Below are 18537 nucleotides of genomic sequence, written 5' to 3' on the forward strand. Positions count from 1 at the left end.
AAAGAGACTACACAAGGATAGTAAAAAGGTCTGAACTGAACCTGTGCCTTCATTTCAAGTTTCTTTAAGTTATTGCAGACCTGCATATCTGTTTCATAACCAGTTCCTTTTGCCTTACAAAAGTTGTGACAGGACAGGAAAAACACAATTTAAATGGTGTGATACTGAGTAAATTAGTGATAAAGTCTTCAAACTTTTTTACTCAGCTGGACTACAGAAACAGGAACTAGAGAGTTGCATCTTACAATAAGGTCACTGACACATGCAAGCTCCCCATCTCTCCTCTAAATATTAATACTTAAGAAACCACTTTAATATCTAGTATTTAGTAGCTAAATGGATTCTTCTTTTCCCCTCATTTTCCCCTCTGAATTACAATGTGAATATCTTGCACCATAATTTGTACGTGAAACGCTAGTCCCACTGAAATACATGGGACTTGCATTATTCACATCAAAGGTCGAAAATTTATCTCAGTCTCTATACTTCCTGTGCAGCAAAGAGATAAATCTTGCCTCTTCATCTCCTCTTTATTATAATAAAATAAAAACAAATGAACACGGCAGAGAAGGAATGACTTCTAAAGGTTAACATCTGGCCCAGAAAAACACACACACAACACAAGATTTGTATCAAGAAGTGATTTGTAATGAGAAGCGTTATATATTTCATTAGAAAAACAAATAGTTGTGGGCGAAGGAGTTTACAGTTGCAAAGCCCTTCTTTGCCCAGCTAATGCCAGTGGGCCTGTAAAAGATGCGATCTTTTCAGAGTTTTCCTCTCATATACTTAGATGATCACAGTGAGAAACCATACTGTTGCTAGTACTGATCCTCTCAAGCTTTGGCTCTCTAATAACTTCAAGAACATGAGAATATTATTTCTCTTTGGTGTAATTATTAATCTCAGCGTATGGGAGCAAGAATTGGATTACTCTGGAGGAAATTAGGGTATAAATCTGTATCTACTAATCCACGATAATTCACCATATACTAATCTTTACCTTATAGTAAGTGTGAGGCACCTTTCTCATTATTGTCCAGTGTGACACATTCACATACCCTTGGCCCTGAGGTCATGACTGATGCTCTCCTTCCCACTCATTTCACTGGACCAGAGCCCTCACATGCACATGAGTCTATGCATACTGCTTGTGTAATCCAGTAAATTACTTTTAGAAATAAGCCTTGGTAGGATCAATAAAATGCAACATCTTGTTTTAGTTTAATCCTCTATTTGCACCTTAAGTGGTTCGCTTCCATCTAAATATATCACGTTAGTCCTCCTTCAACCACAGGTGGATTTTTGTTGACTAAAAATCCATCTACTAGCCTGACTGAGATTCTACTGAAGTCAGTGTATTTTAGAGAGTAACAACATAAACTGGGTTCTTGAGTCTACATCTACGGGGATAATTAATGGTATGATAACCAGAGCGCTGAGATTTAAGCACTGCCCATTGACTTTGGTGGGAATCCATTGGAGCTTAGGCATTTTGAATGTGACACCACTGCTTATACATAGATTTAGGAATTTAAAGCACAGCTCATAACTTTACTCGCTTAGGGCATGTTTCACAGCCTATTAATGTGGTATTTTCTTCAAGTAAAGCAGTATGTATCTGATTAATCAATAATATATTAGAGCTACTTGACATCCATTTTCTTGTTTTATGGGTCTCATCACAAAAAGCATTCTTGTTTTATTAAAGCATTCAAAATGATACAGGAAAGAAATATAGGCATAGGATTTTTTTTTCCCTTGAAGTTTTTTTTGGTTGTTTTGTTTTTTTTTTAAAAAGATATATCTATTTTTTAGTCTTTCTTTTGGGGCAACTTGAAGTCTAAAAGGAATTTACCTCATGTTATGTCACTGTTAACATCAAGAAAGATTGTGTACAGTCTTAAGTAAACTTTTAAAGAACAGATTTCATTCCACTCCTTGTGATTTATTTACTGCCTAGACCCATATTGAAATGTTCACCTCAGTCATTAAGCTTTAGATTATTTTATATCAAGAATACATAATGAAATGTTAAGTAAATTTCCATGTTAGGCACTTTCTTTTCCATTCAGTCTTAAGCCACATTTTATATTTTCTGATAAAGTAGTGTATTAATATCTACTTATATTTCACTGGCCAGTCAATAGAATATAAATTCACTATCTCCACATACTGTTTTCACTGAGTCCTATGAATGTCTTCTAAGCTAAATTCGGCCTATATCATGCATTTTTCTATGATTACTGACAAAATTACTACACACAGAGTAATTACAGGTGACTGGTGGCTATATTCAACCATGTAGCAAAACAAAAAGATCTCTTTCTTTCATGAAAGCAGTTCATCCTGTGTCAGTGATGTTTTCTATAACAAGCTTTAAATTTATGTTGAGTAAAGCGAAAAGCTTAGGGCTCCCCTTTTCCTGTCTACAGGAAGTTAGAAACAAGATACAGAAGATGAGATCCCTAAAGGAGGTTAGTGAGGGGTTATGTGCCTAAATACCTGTTCCAGAGTAATCTACCAACTAGTTAGACGGATATGTTATATTTAAATGAAAATACTCCATTTTACAATTAATTCTGTTACATTTGGCATGCAGCCAAACGTATGTCCTAAGGGGACTGAAAAGTATATCTATGGATGCAATACTTACGGCATGCGGCCAACCTCAGAAGAAATACAAGCTCAACAGATGTCAGCTATTGAAATTTCTGTAGTTCGGAAATCCTGACATTCAGCCTGGAGGTGTTAATGCTCCAGATACACCAGATAACCAAAACTTAAAAAAATAAGGCTTATGGTTCTGAAGTCAATAAACATGACTTTCTACATTGAAGAGGGAAACCCAGCCCTCCCATCCCCTACAAGCGAATTGCTTGTAAACTGGAAACAAAAATGAAAACAACTTCTGACATTTTGCAAATTTCAGAACTAAATCCAAACTTTGTGCTTGGATCAGTTTTAACCCTCAAGGGATTTCAAGTGCCAAGAAAAATTGTAGTGTCTGTGTCAGACTCCAAAGACAAACTGAACACATAACAGAAAAGTAGCAGTGGCTATTGCTTGGCTTAACTTGATTTCTTAGGGAGGGCCTTCTCAAGGATTCAATATCATTTATACATTGTTATGATGGGAGTTTAACTGAAATATCCAATTTTCATTAAAAAATTCTTCCTAGAAGCAGTACTAACAGCCAAGGGATTTAGCCTCCCAAAATGAAATATCTAAGAGCTTTGCTCATCTAATTAAATTGACCCATTCAGAAAATGTCTTTTCATAAATTAAAGATTTCTGTATGTGTAGGCATTTATTTATCACTCCCCAAAGAAGTATTACTAAAAATATTTTTTGTTTGTTTTAAAGGAATTGATTACTAAAGGAACAGATAAACTGTTCTAGAAAATCATACCTAATTTTAACATATAGCATTTCAATTCCTATGTCTTAAAAACAGTCACGACTCTTTTGACGTCATGACTGTTCTACCTCATCCCTGCTTTCTTCCAATTTGTGTAAATCTACAGAGACAGAAAAAGAGTAGCAATTAACCAGTGACATAAAAAATGACAATACGACAGAGTTGTCCAACAGAAATGCAAATTTCCTTTCTGTGCTGGAACACCAGCAGCAAGTAATTACAGATACAGTAAATGTTGAATTAGTCTATTCATTATTGCACTATGTTCCCCTTTTCCCCTGCTGTCCCATTTCTTTCTGTTCTTCCTACCTTCCATTTGTTTCTATGTTCTCATTTATTTATATTTATTTTGAGATGACTTTCAAGGACTACACCAATTACTGAATACAGTAGGGTATTTGATAGTGGCACTCTGAGTAATTTCACAGCTAACCAAAAATGGCAAGATACCTCTCTGGCCTTCTGTTTGTCAGGAACATAAGCAACAAACAACTGCAGGCAAGAAATATGGCCACCCACTGAGGAGGGAGTATTTTGAAACTTAAAAAAAGTATTTAACTTCAGTGTTGATACTTGAATGTCACAATCCTGTTTCTTTTATTTTAATCCAAAACACTGCTAGTCTCTATCATGTCTATGCCTGCTTTCTCCCTATCCCCCTTTGGAGAAAACATTTAAAAATAAAATATTTTAGATTTTAGTGAATCTTCTAGGGTGATTATAACTGAATTTAATATGGTTTGGAGCTGTAACACAGAAATTTTACAAGGCAAAGTAAATTTTTCTTACAGCACTTCGGGTGATTTTCCAAGCCAGTAAAAAATAGGAGATTAACAGCACTGTGTGGTGCCGTGTAAAATGCAAGAAAACACTGTGCAATTTTTTCCAAAGAAATATAGCAAAGCCTGTAATTCCTCGACGCAACATGCTAAATGTTACAATATGGGGCTGTCCCTAAGTACTTTAGCAATTATAGGCATTACTGCAAGCTATGAGGGGTGGTTTGTGGGCTCAAGTTCACTCAAAACAGATAAAACAAAACTTCAAAACAGATTTATTTATAATTGAAATAAAGCTTCTCAGACTAGCATGCTACTATAACAACCATCCACTGCCTGATGGCAGAGAGGCCAGCAATTAGGAGGGAGGGTTTCTCAGTCTTCTCTTTAAGAAGACCGAAGTGAGAGGAGAAAAAAAATTTAAAAGCCTTACTTACAAATGATTTTTTGTTAGCATGATAGCCAAGCCTTTCTCTTCTAGAAGGTCTGCTCATAAAATGGAAAATGAATTACAGCACATGCTCAAGGCCTCACCTGGCACTGTCATTTTTGACAGACTCATTTTTATCTTAAAACTGGGAGCCTTGCAATTTTAAAGCCTTTTACAAAAATTATGCTCTTCTTTGTGATATAGAAATAAATTACCTAAGCAAGGGATGAGGCTCAGATGCTGTGATACCAAACTCCTGTGCTACCAGGAGATTGGCTAGGTCAACTAACATGTCACATTGACAAATAAATTTCTCAAGTAATTTATGCAGCTTAACAAGTCAAAGATATGAAAAGCACATAATGCTAAAGCACTGCAGTCCTAAATAGCTACATTCTGTTTCTGAAAAATAGATAATAATAAAAAAAAAACCCCAAACTTAAGCCCCAGACAACTGGCCATTTTCCAATTATTCTACTAGCTGAGCTACTAACGATGCTTTTCAATCACTAGATTATGCTGTTCTAATATATTTTCAGGAAAATTGTAGCTTAGTGAGCTGTAATTTTTAGATATGAACATATAACATTATCCAATAAAGGGGTTGTGAAATACTTGTGACTTATGATATTAGGTAAGAAGACTGTAAACTCATTAGTTATTCCTTTGGAGCTCCTAAGTTGGTCTAGTTTTTTCTGCATATACAACAGCATGCCCAAATGCACCTGGCATTTCCTGTATCTCAAAAGAGCTAACAAGCCTCGAGACAAATATTTGCATTAAAATAAAAACAGACAGAATTGTTATAGTACTAATAAGTAATTTTTTACTCCAAAGGTTTTATTGCATGCGAATTAGAACTATACCACTTATGTATTTCAAGAATCAATGACAAATTAACAGCTATTTTTGGTGTGGTTTTTGGTTGGTTGGGTTTTTTTGTGTCATTGTAAATTACAGTTATTACAAGCTGAACAGCATATTCTGAGTTTTACGAATGTATCTTTAAAGTTATTCAGGAAGTAAACTTTACTGAGAATAATTTTGTGCAGAAATGCCATGTTTAGCTCTTATCCATTATTGATGGGTAAGAGCTTGTCACCAGCAGGTTTTCAGGGGTAGGGAAGGGAAGATCGTTTTATTTGGATTTTTATTTCACTTTTTACTTTATTGGGTTACTTTGGTTTTGCATCTTTCCATAGTCCCAGATACACACATGCAAAAATTTGTGTAGGCTTTGGAGAAGAAAATATTATTTCTTCAGGTTTGTCTAATCACCTGTCAGAGACTGGGGTTGTAACACTCTATATTCTCAATTTTCACATACTTCTAAACTCAGGAAAAAAAAAAATCCTTTCTCAGGAATTCTCCTGTTCTTGAATAAATACATTTTAACTGTTCATTAAAACATTTATAGAAGTAAACAAACAAACTACTTATTAACACCCTCAAAGGTTGTCAGTGATGTTCATCTTGGAAGAGAATGTTGCACAGAAATAACAAAAAATTGTGTTGTGTTTTGAAGACTTTTTCTGGAATATATGGAAACGTATGAATGAAATAATTTACAAATTGTATGTGCTTTTATTGAGCATATTTTATTGAGCATATTTTATTCACCATTGGTGCGGTCTCCCCTTGAATACTGTGTGCAGTTCTGGGCCCCACAATTTAAGAAGGATGTTGAGGTCCTCGAATGCATCCAGAGGAGGGCAACAAAGCTGGTGAAAGGGCTGGAAGGAACGTCCTATGAGGAGGAGCTAAGGACTTTGGGCTTGTCTAGTTTGGAGAAAAGGAGGCTGAGGGGCGACCTCATTGCTCTCTACAGCTTCCTGAGGCGGGGAAGCGGAGAGGGAGGTGCTGATCCCTTCCTCCCTGGTATCCAGTGATAGGACTCATGGGAATGGTTCAAAGCTGCGCCAGGGGACGTTTAGACTGGACATCAGGAAGCATTTCTTTACTGAGGGAGTGGTCAAACACTGGAAAAGGCTTCCTAGAGAGGCGGTCAATGTCTCAAGCCTGCCAGTGTTTAAGAGGCATTTGGACAATGCTCTTAATAACATGCTTTAACTTTCGGTGAGCCCTGAATTGGACAGGCAGTTGGACTAGATAATCATTGTAGGTCCCTTTGAACTGAAATATTCTATTCTATATACAAAATCAAAAGAATTAGCACAAGTAAAATTAAATAATATAGATTATGCTTTTGCTTACTGTTGTTCATTTCATCTCTCGCAAAATGCAAGTTTAAAATCTAAATTGCCCTTTAGAACAGTAGTGACGTTAGGTATGTGCAAACAGGAAACTGGTAAAATCAACCTGAGATGATGACATGAATTAGTATCTGTCACTTACAGCATGATTATAATAATTTTAAATTTATCACAGTAGATGAATTGTGATTTACCTTCTTTACAGTTTTACATGCCACTCATGACCTTGCAAAAGGTAACCCATTCTGGTAGAAGCTAATCCTCCTCTAAAATCTCTTTTCAGTAAGAGAGGATAATAGGTGTTAATATTAAATACATGTCTGTACCTCGACTTTGATTCAAAACACTGCATTTTAGTAAACTGGAACTAGCTTCAGCATGAAAATAAAGAAAGGTATATAGAAACATAGAATGATTCATGTTGGAAAAGACCTTGAGATATCATCCTGTCCAATTCCCTGCTCAAAGTAGAGTTAACATTTTATTTAGATCAGATCGCTCATGCAGGTTATTGTTCAAGTTGGAGATAATAAAAAAACCCAAACATATTTTTCATTGCTAAGCTAATAAACTCATCTAGTATATGGTGCTGTTATTTTAAGTGTGCTGTAGAACTCAGTATTAATATAAAAAAGAAAAAGAAAAGACAGGCACAGGTCATTGTGGATTTAGAAAACATGCAGCGTTCCTAGTTTGTGTTCGACAGAACCAAGGCCAGACAACATGAACAAAATAAACAGTTTACACTCTAGAACGCTCATTTGTCTCTATGTCCCTGTTTATGAAACTCTGAAAAGCTTTTGCTGAAAGTCGGGAAAGGATAGCCTGCTGTAACAAGAAAGCAATTTTGCAAATCTCTAGTCTACACACTGGGCACAGGTCGCCCTCACTGTTCCTTGTGGGAAGGCAAAGAAAACAGAACGTACAAGAAGGCAGTCCAGGTATCCAGATTGGCACTAAAGGATTAAAGGAATCATGTGGTGAATGGAGTTAAATGGAGTTTGTGGTGAATGGAGTTAAATCCAGTTGGCGGCCGGTCACAGCTGGTGTTCCCCAAGGATCAGTACTGGGGCCAGTTCTGTTTAGTACCTTTATCAACGATCTGGATGAGGGGATGGAGTGCACCCTCAGGAAGTTTGCAGATGACACCAAGCTGGGTGGGAGTGTTGATCTGCTTGAGGGTAGGAAGGCTCTACAGAGGGATCTGGACAGGCTGGGTAGATGGGCTGAGGCCAATTGTATGAAATTCAACAAGGCTAAGTGCCGGGTCCTGCACTTGCGTCATAACAACCCCATGCAATGCTACAGGCTTGGGGAAGAGTGGCTGGAAAGCTGCCCAGCAGAAAAGGACCTGGGGGTGGTGGTCGACAGCCGGCTGAATATGAGCCCGCAGTATGCCCAGGAGGCCAAGAAAGCCAACAGCATCCTGGCTTGTATCAGAAACAGTGTGGCCAGCAGGGCTAGGGGAGTGATTGCCCCTTTGTACTCAGCGCTGGTGACACCGCACCTTGAATACTGTGTTTAGTTTTGGGGCCCTCACTACAAGAAAGACATTGAGGTGCTGGAGCGTGTCCAAAGAAGGGCAACGAAGCTGGTGAAGGATCTAGAGAGCAAGTCTTATGAGGAGGGGCTGAAGGAACTGGGATTGTTTAGTCTGGAGAAAAGGAGGCCCAGGGGAGACCTTATCGCTCTCTACAACTACCTGAAAGGAGGTTGCAGCGAGGTGGGTGTCAGTCTTTTTTCCCAAGTAACAAGCGATAGGACAAGAGGAAATGGCCTCAAGTTGTGCCAGGGAAGGTTTAGATTGGATATTAGGAAAAATTTCTTCACTGAAAGGGTTATCAAGCATTGGAACAGGCTGCCCAGGGAAGTGGTTGAGTCACCATCCCTGGAGGTATTTAAAAGACGTGTAGATGTGGTTCCTAGGAACTTGGCTTAGTGGTGGACCTGGCAGTGCTAGGTTTATGGTTGGAGTCAATGATCTTAAAGGTCTTTTCCAATCTAAATTATTCTATGATTCTATGTCATGCTGCTTTTAGTAAGCATTAATACTGGCAACAGACTTAAGAAGGCAGAAAAGCTGGGTTTAAAATTAAGCCACTTCACTGGAATTTAAGTCCGGAAGTAAAACATAGCTGAATCTGTGAACTTTACAGGTTTAACTTTACTAGGGGGTTTTATACTAGAATTGTCTTTGGCTGGAACTTAGGAACTTGTCTGAAACCTTCCTCCTCTCCTCCCTTACTCCCCATTTTCACTGACAGAGAAAAATTTTCTATCTATATTAGCACCCACTTCCACCCTTCACTTCATTAACCATCTCACATTTGTCTCCTGGAAAAGAGACACAGAGAAACATTATCAATAATATAAGTTTTGTCTCAGCACATATATTCAGAAACAATTTGTAGCAGAAACCTGCCTTTCCAGGGCCTGGAACTGACAGGCAGTGGGGATATAACACTACCATCTTGACTTCCATTACAAGCTAAAAATTCCCATCCAAGTAGTTTTTAATCAAACTCTGTATTTGACGTTACATGATAACACTGAACAATTTTTAAATCTTTCTATGTTGTCACTTGTTAGTCATATAGAAAACTTCTGTCCTAATTTCTCCCCCTTTTCCAAATTCAGATACTTTTGGCAGCAATGCATCTGCTGAAATTAATTATGAGCTATTTTTCTTCACGGGATCTCTACCCTGTGTCCAAGGACATTTTTTACTTGAAGACTGGACAGGGCATAAGCAAGGTCAGAGTAAAAGCTTATAGCTAGGTGAAAAGTTGAGGAAGATATTCAGACTGAGGCACAAGGATTGAAGACCCATACAAAGGCATAACAATAGAGCATAGAAGGGAAGTATGAAACTGCTGGGTTGAACAATGAAAGCAAATGTAGAAGAGAGAAACAGGAAAGAGGATCTGGTCAGAAAAATGGGAATGAGAAATGGAAAACAAGTGAAAAGCAGTTTTAAAACAGATATATTTTAGTGAATAAAATAGAAATCCATTTTCATCTTCAAAATGTGTGAAAATCAAGGAGGGACTGGTGCTTTACTGTAACTATCATATAGGGCTAGTTTAGCTGAAGCTACAAGCCCATCTATGTTCAAAAGGCAAAGTAAATTTTGAAGAAATTAAAAAGTCCAACTCCTCTGATTTTTTTAGAACTAGCTTTTAGTAGTTGAGTAGTTCTTTTCACATGCTCAAAGAGATACTCCTAGAGAAGTGTAAATTCAAAGTATGAGACGTATAATCCACAAAGTATAGGTGACACCCCTAGCTCTGCCATAGGCTGCTACAGCAACCCTGGGTTAAACACTAAATATCTTTTTGTATTAATATCATTACTTGTGATCTAAACTACTTATAATAAAGGCTTTTTCAACCAGAGAACTCCTTACTACCTGTTATAAAGTTCCTACGCTATTATATGTTTTCTTCCGGCACAGAGGTGGTGATATTTCAGGAATGGATGCAATGTTTCACAAAAAAATGACGCTGTCAAAATCCTTAATTAGAAGGCATGACTGAAATAGTGTGACAAATAGGGCAATAAGCCATTTTCAGGCCAAAGTCTTCCCGTCCCTTTACCTCACCTACTCAAAGGGCCTGGGACGAGCTCCCAGGAGCTGCTGATTAACTCACCGTCAGAGCCAGCAGTTTTCCGTAGGTGAGATGGGCTGGGATGTGGTCGCTCTTGGATCGCAGTGACTCCATGTACCAGCGCTCTGCTTCTGGCAGCCGGCTCATTCTCATATAGGCTTCTCCTACGGGGTGAAACAAATGCTAATGAGAATGCCCAAAATTTCTCAAGGCTTCCATAATTTATTATCTCATTTATAATTTGCTATGTATTAAATGAGCAGAGATCTTGAGAAGGGTGAAATGCTTTGAACACTTACAATGACACACACACACACAAAAAGCCTTACAGACACTTGAGTGAGGAGATTGAGTTATGGCCTTATTAGGGCTGAAAGAGCATGGTTGAGATGACAGTCTTGTCGGAACAGAATTGCAAGAGAGAGCTCCAGCTGCTAAGTTTCAGTGAAAAGTCTCAAAGTAACAGAAATTTTATCACACCTACTGTAGAAAAGTTACTTCTTTTCCATCAGTCTACATTGCTCAGCATGGAATGGTAGGGAGAATACCGGAAGTGTTTGCATTTAATCACAATACATCAAGAACCTAGATTTTTTTAAAACTAGGAAAGGTTAAGAAAACAGTCCTGAAACTATATTGGAGGGAGGGGCAAGACGTTAAAAAACCTAACCTCTGAATGTAGTTAGATTAGGTCATCTGCCACAATTAGTTTAAATTAGAATATAGCATCCATAATTTCAAAATTGCTAGTCTTAAGAAGTCATGTACGAAATGACCAAAATTGGACATTTTTCAAAGTGAAATCCTTTACTGTGAGAGGCTGAGGCAGGCAATGTTGAAGAACAACAGATGAATGGCATGTCAGAAAGCCAGATACTGTGGTACAGATAATTGTAGTCTTGAAGTTTCTGAGAAAGAATTTAGCATACAGAGAAAGACAGGCTCTTTCTCCAAGAAGCAAACAACCAAATTTCTCAAAGGTTGGAAATAAGCAATATCAAACAAGTATGTAATGGTGAAGAACAGCCGTTTTCAGATTAATACCCTGCATTTGCACAGCTTTCACAAGGGCTCTAGATATAAATATGTGCTTGCCCAAGCCAATGACAGACTGAAAATGCCTACAGGAGAGTCAGGATTTCCTCACCTCACCAGCTGATTCATTCCAAATAAATGGCTAAGTATCTTCCCAAAAATATGAAGTCACAGTTTATACAGTGCCACCACTGGAGGATCAAGAGAGGACTACAGATGACCCAAGCAGAGGTCAGCTAAGGCTGTCTCCAGGTGAGTCACTGCCCCCAGTTCTGCATTACACAGAAATTAATAGCTGTGAGGGCATCAGGGAGAGAGAGAAGGATAAATTCTTTATTCAAGCTTGAAGCCAATTACCACACCCCCAAAACTCAAGAGAAAAAGGTGCCACCTGCATGCTCAAAGAAGTAAAATAGAAGGAACTCTTACCATGGGAGCTACTTTATCTTGAGTATTTACAGGGGCTATGGAGGATTTTCTTGATGAAAGAAAATTGGACTAGGTCCAGTTAGATTTTTTTTTTTTTTTTGCTATCTTTGTCACCAGAGGATAGGGATCGCAGGCAAAATGTGACACATAAGTTTGAGTTTCAGGAGTTAGGGTGCAGTGCATGCAAAATAACCAAACCACAGCCTGTAGATAAAATAAGTGTGATGTAGAGTCAGAAGTCACACTGAGCCAAGGCTAAGGGAAGCCAACATGATTTTTATGAGGAAATAGAGTTTTTCCAAAAAGGGGTGCAAGTCTGTAAATCCAGCAGACCAGGATTTCTAATTCAAGAATCTACAGAGCATTCTGTACTCATGCACTGGTCTTGGATATCTGATTACATATACAGAAGTAGCTGATGTTTCAGTCCCAGAAGTACTCAAGTCATTCTATTGCTGGTTAGGGCCAAACTAAAAGAACAATTTCAAAAAACCCCAAGCCAAATTAAAAAAAAAAATCCAAACAGGAAAGAAACCCCAAAAGGACATGAACACCCCCCAAAACCCATGATCTAATTCAGGGATATCGATGTCACATCCATTTTTTTGTCTTTGTCAGCATGCACAAATAAGTGACATAACATTATACCTTGTTATGCACAAAACAAAGTCATGAAGTCAAGTGTTGAAAGGATGGAAGAAATCAGAAGTCAAGCTATATGCTCCGCTCAACTCATCTCTCTAGGTGTACACTTTATGGCAGAATGTTTAATTATTTGATTGCATACTAGTTTTCCCACAGGCCACTGCTTCATTTAGCATACAGGAAATGAGGAATCCATATTGCCTTTTTCTTTTCTTTAAGTGGAAAATTCCAGCCCAACCTGTTACAGCTTGGCAAAATTTCAAGCAATTAACAACAAGATCCTTTAAAAAGTAATGTAAGCAGCCATAAGAGATGAAGTTATTATCTGCTGGTAGTATATGCTGAATGCACTGCCAAATTTCAAAAAGATCCAAGGTTCTCATCTATTTTCCATGATGGATGCTGATATAAGAAGAGATTAACATCTTTGGAGTACTGGCAAATTCAATTTTTAATCGGTTTTAAGAGCTCAACTACTTTACAAGCTAACCTCCTAAAACTTTGAGGGTATTTCTGAGAGGCACATCTAGAAATGAAGCTACAATATGTCAATCTAAATGTCAAACTGTAGAGAAAGGAATTTTATTCCCCTGAAGACTTTACAGGGAATTCTCTATAGCTGAACATTTTTTTTTCTGAAGAGTCTGTTTTCTGCCCATAAGCCCCATACCGTCAAGAATTGCTATATTATAAGCAATTAGAACATGTTATTACTACAGAAGGAAGTACTGTTAGGGAGTCTGCTATTAATTTCATCTTCTAAATGATTTACAATGACGCTCCTATCTAAAAAGAAATCAAAGTAAGTTGAAAACTGACAAAGGCTCTGCCACCAGCATACTCAAAGACTGGAATAAAATCAAGCAACTGTTAATTGAAGCATTAATTCCATCAAGTGATCTTACGCTGTCCTGGTTTTGGCTAGGACAGAGTTAATTTTCTTCCTAGTAGCTGGTATAGTGCTGTGTTTTGGATTTAGTAGGAAAAGAATGTTGATAACACACTGATGTTTTTAGTTGTTGCTAAGTAGTGTTTATACTAAGTCAAGGATTTTTCAGCTTCTCGTGCCCAGCCAGCAAGAAGGCTGGAGGGGCACAAGAAGCTGGGAGGGGACACAGCCAGGACAGCTGACCCAAACTGGCCAAAGAGCTATTCCATACCATATGACATCATGCCCAGTATATAAACTGGGGGGAGTTAACTGGGAGGGGGGATCGCGGCTCGGGAACTAACTGGGCATCGGTCAACGAGTGGTGAGCAATTGCATTGTGCACCACTTGCTTTGTATAGTTTAATTCTTTTAGCATTGCTATTGTCATATTATTATTATCATTATCATTGTTTTTCATTCCTTTCTGTCCTATTAAACTGTCTTTATCTCAACTCACGAGTTTTTTTTTCCTGATTCTCTCCACCATCCCAGGGGTGGGGGGCAGTGGGCGAGCGGCTGCGTGGTGCTTAGCTGCCGGCTGGGGTTAAACCACGACATACGCGTTAGACTGATGCAATTTTAAGAAAAGGTATTCCAGCTTAAGATAGTTTTCCAACAAAATGACAGAGAAAACATCTATGGATTGACTTCTGTCATTCAGGATGCATTTGTGTGTCTGAGATTAAAATAAGAAAAACAATATTTGTCATTTACGATCGTGTATTTTTATAAACTTGCAACATGGATGATTTAGTCATTAGAAAAATAACAGTGTCCATTGGCAGAAAATATGCAAAACAATGGTACATGTGAGCAGGTTTCTATATTTACTTTAACAATTACTTAATTTGTAAAATCTTTCAAAATTCATGTTAAAAATCTGAAAGGTCACACACACACACACAATTTATTAATGAAACTTGTCCGAGCTATGAAGTTCAAGAGAGTTGCATTCTACTTTTCTATTAAAGGTAACACCAACAGAGAAAGAAATTCATGGCAGTGGAAACCTTAAGACACAAATTGACAGTTATTTCAGTTCCCTAATCCATATCAACGTGCAGCCACATGCAGCATTGCCTGCACAATTAGTGGTGGCAAGAAATTCAACAGTTAACTGGAGTAAAAGGAGACAAACCAGTCATTCAAAAATTTTTTGATTTTTACAGTTCAGCTAATATTTTCTGTTATTTATGCACTCATTTCTTAGCCTACTCCAAAAGGAGGAACATAGATTATTTAATTGTAACCCTCATTTACTAATGTAGTACAAGAAAACACATTAATATGCAACTGAAACACTATTTAAAGGAGTATATACATAGTTCATTAACACCTCTATTAATACTTTATGAGAAAGGAATGAGAAATGGGCTACCTTTTAACTACACTTACACCACTCTAACTAAAATCCTGGTACTGAAGTGGATTTTCTTTGCCATAGAGATAGATCAGTTGCAAGACTACCATTCTCCAAGGCAGTATTTGTTCATATTTCCCCAGAATCCTTGGGATTGAAAAATAATCTTCAAAATAAACAAAAAAAGCCCAAACGCCAACAAAGTAAAGCAACAACAAAAACACCCCTACTAAAATGATCCCAGGACAAATTAATTAAGTATAATTAAAGAACAATAACAATCATATTAAACATTAAATATTTATATTAAATAGTAATACTAATAAAGGATCAGTTTGCTAGCAGCTATTTCCTCTGAAAGGCTAACTTTACACTTGATAACGAAGTGGAATATGAGCTTAATACAAATCCTCAAAATAAATAGAAGTTAAGATTTTCTAATACATATCACACATTGTTAAAAAGCAAAATTAGGTACCATTTACATGAATGTATGTTATATGGTTCTAGATTAATCTCTCATCTGTTGATTTTGGATTTGTTCTGTTTCAGATGCATGTTGTCATACCAAGCAAAGGCCGTCTCCTTACAGAAGCACGTTAGATGTGCCTACGAGCAAGTACAATGGAACTATGGATGTAATAGCACTGTGCCTCTATAGGTGCCATGTACCCATACTTTCAGATTAAGAACACATGTCCCTCCTGTGGTCCTCCTCTTAAGAACCCAAAAGATATTGCTGAAAAGACAACTGAAAAATTATCTCTATAAAGGAGATAATGCAGGGTAAATCTGCCTTGCATCATCCTTGTATATGTTAATTGTCTGCCACTCAAATTGCTGGATGGTAAAAATGTAATACAGAAAATATAGAATTTGGCATTGACAGAAAATATAGAATTTGGCATTCTGTTAAAACAGAAAGGAAGATGGAGATGCACTTTGAAAAAGAAAATCTCTAATATATACATTCAGTCATTAAATTTCATTTTTCCATCATTTCTTTGAATTGGGAACATAAGCAGGTTGCCTTAGAAAATGATGGAGAGGTCTGCATCCCTGCCACAAGAGGTTTGTGTCTTTCACAATGCAACTGTGCAGCCTCCTTGTGCAAATCAAGGCTGCAGATGCACTTACCATACATAAATGCACCTCCCTAGACACATAACTTCCTTCTTTCTTCCCTTAGGTACCAGTGCATACAATAACATACTAAATCTAGAAGCATAGTTTGATGTTATACTCTACTGATGTTTAAGATATACTGCAAAAGATTAACAGTCTTGGTGATAAATATGCAGTGCATGCACATTTCTCTGAAACAGCTGAAGCATGTGAACTTAATGAGCATCAAGTTCTGCACAGACTAAGCATATTCTGTTTGGTTTTTTTCCTTTTACAGAACAATCTCCTTGAAGATTTCAAGGAATGTATTTTATTTTAAGAGAGCTTTTGATGGATGGAGTCAATCGATATTTACTTTGGTTGAGCAGATTCTTATAGGTCTCAATTAGCCAAAGCAAAGCCTTTGATCTGATTGAATTAGACCACTAAACTACTTTTGAAGGAAAATCCCTAAAGTGGAAAACAGATATAAATGAAGGGCAAAATAAAATCAGTTGCAGTGTGGAACAGCATGGACTTTGCACAACTGTTTCGTGTTGTACAAAGACTTCCAGTGAAAGAAGTATATTGACACAAATAGAGGCACTGAGCTCACCTGAGACAGGTAATTTCATTTTCATTTTCCAACAGATGTGCAACCAGCAGTAAATCATAAGGGTACAAACTAAGAATTATAACTGAACAAGTGATTGTACTCTTTTCTTGCCTTTTACTTTATTTACACACATTTTAAAGATTTTTTTTTTCAGTAAAACATAGACGTTATGCCATTATAGGTTTCTTTAAAACACCCTTAATAGAAGCATTTTCCATTAGAATCATGACTAACTGGGATCCCTGTAGTCCAATTTCAGTATTGGACCACATTTTTGGTCTACAAATGTTACGATTATACTTATTTTCATACAAAACCCTGTATGTTTAAAATACAAATGCATTTCAGGCTTAGACTCTTAGCTTTTTCAGAATATTGCCTAAGAAAACTCAAGCATTTCACATGAAATTATAGATCAATAGTCCAAAGAGATAAAACTAAGAAAACCTGAGAATCTGGAAAAAAACCCCTGGTCTCAAACATTGCATCCACTAACCTCTCAGCAATCCACTGCTATAACCTTCACACCCAGCTTGAATCCCTCAAACAAAACAAAGTGAAAAAACAGGAGACATTGCAATCAGCCCAGAGATTTATACTCAGCTTTGGACAGCAGATATAAACTACCATAAAAGTCTCAGAGGGGGGAAAGAGTTAAAGTAGCAGGATGGGAGCAGGGACGGGGAGAGAAGGAAGCACAGCCTTTTACTCCCATCAGTATTGGGGTGGACGCCATTCTTATTTCCCTAGAACATATAATAAAATACACATATGAAAGAAAAAAATCCTTTTTTTCAACCAAGCTAGTTTTAAAAGAAAAGGAGTTTGTAATGTACTTTTAGTAAGAAATTACCAGTAAAGCTTCATGAGATGCATAGGAAGCACACTGATGACTGGAGCTCAGACAAGTGCAGGTACTATGCTCTGCATAAGTTATGATGTGGGATATGTATTTCACAGCTTAATCATCTCTGGCTCTTAAAAAGTAAGTCTTGCACAGCATGAACTGTAAAACTATACCAGCAAAAGTGTTTCTTGGAGTTCTAAACAATATTTAAAAGTAATTCAATAAAAAAGCATTTAATGGGAGCAAGGGGCAAATGGGATAGGAGCCTTAACAATATTAACAGGTTTGTACAAACAGCCACATCCACCCAAAAGCATAATCAAATAAAGCAATAGTTATGTTATAATAATCAACAGAGAAAGTCTCTCTGCATGTTAAGCCTTTGTACTTATGATGCAAACTTCTGCACCAGATGTAAAATCTGGCTCCCCTTTCCTGTTCTGTACCTGGCTGCCACTTGCGTATGATTTGTTTTCTGTCCATGTGCAATGTAGCAGATTAGCAAGGAGAAATCTAAACTCTAATTTGTGCATCATTAACTGTATTCACTCCTGCAATGTTAGCTTCTTTTATAACTTGCATTTCTCATCAAAAATGTTTGTAAGGCTTTGCATTAAATGCATTTGAAAATAGACATTCAGACATTAGCTGGCAAGGGCAGATGAAGTACGATCAATGCATTTGTCTTTATGACAGTATCTTGCCAATCTAAACCTGAACAATGCCACCCCAACATCTTTCTTGTTACTGTTCAGTATTAAAATAAAGTCTCCATGGTCCACCTCACACCACTTAACTGGCAGGAGTATGAATTACTGTAGCAGGTGGGCCAGTGTGGTTTTAAAAGCAATGTAACACAATCAACTGTACAATATCAGATTTCAAGGAACGCAAAAGACATCGAGAGCAGAGGCTGATCCTTAAGCAATCCTAATATTGGCATTAAAGTGTTCAAGATCCCATAGGGACCATTTTATCTTTTGACCCCAGGCTTTAATTGAAACTTTAAACAAAATATATTACCTATTTAATGCAGCTGAGCTGGACTCTGGTCTTTGTAGTGCATGTTGCCATGCCAAGCAAATTAATCTGTGTAACCTTAGCATGTACTTTTTAATT

The 18537-nt window shown here is 37.3% G+C and overlaps 1 protein-coding gene across 1 annotated transcript in view; it reads right to left on the bottom strand.

Annotated features, from left to right (window-relative positions):
- TMTC2 (transmembrane O-mannosyltransferase targeting cadherins 2) overlaps positions 1-18537 on the bottom strand; it is a 257384-nt gene that overhangs the window by 49698 nt on the left and 189149 nt on the right. The window contains exon 8 of the mRNA XM_050904170.1: positions 10494-10615. Within this exon, the coding sequence (XP_050760127.1) occupies positions 10494-10615 (122 nt within the window). The remainder of the gene's footprint in view (positions 1-10493; positions 10616-18537) is intronic.

Source organism: Gymnogyps californianus, chromosome 1 (assembly GCF_018139145.2).
Source record: "Gymnogyps californianus isolate 813 chromosome 1, ASM1813914v2, whole genome shotgun sequence".
NCBI classification, from domain to species: Eukaryota; Metazoa; Chordata; class Aves; order Accipitriformes; family Cathartidae; genus Gymnogyps; species Gymnogyps californianus.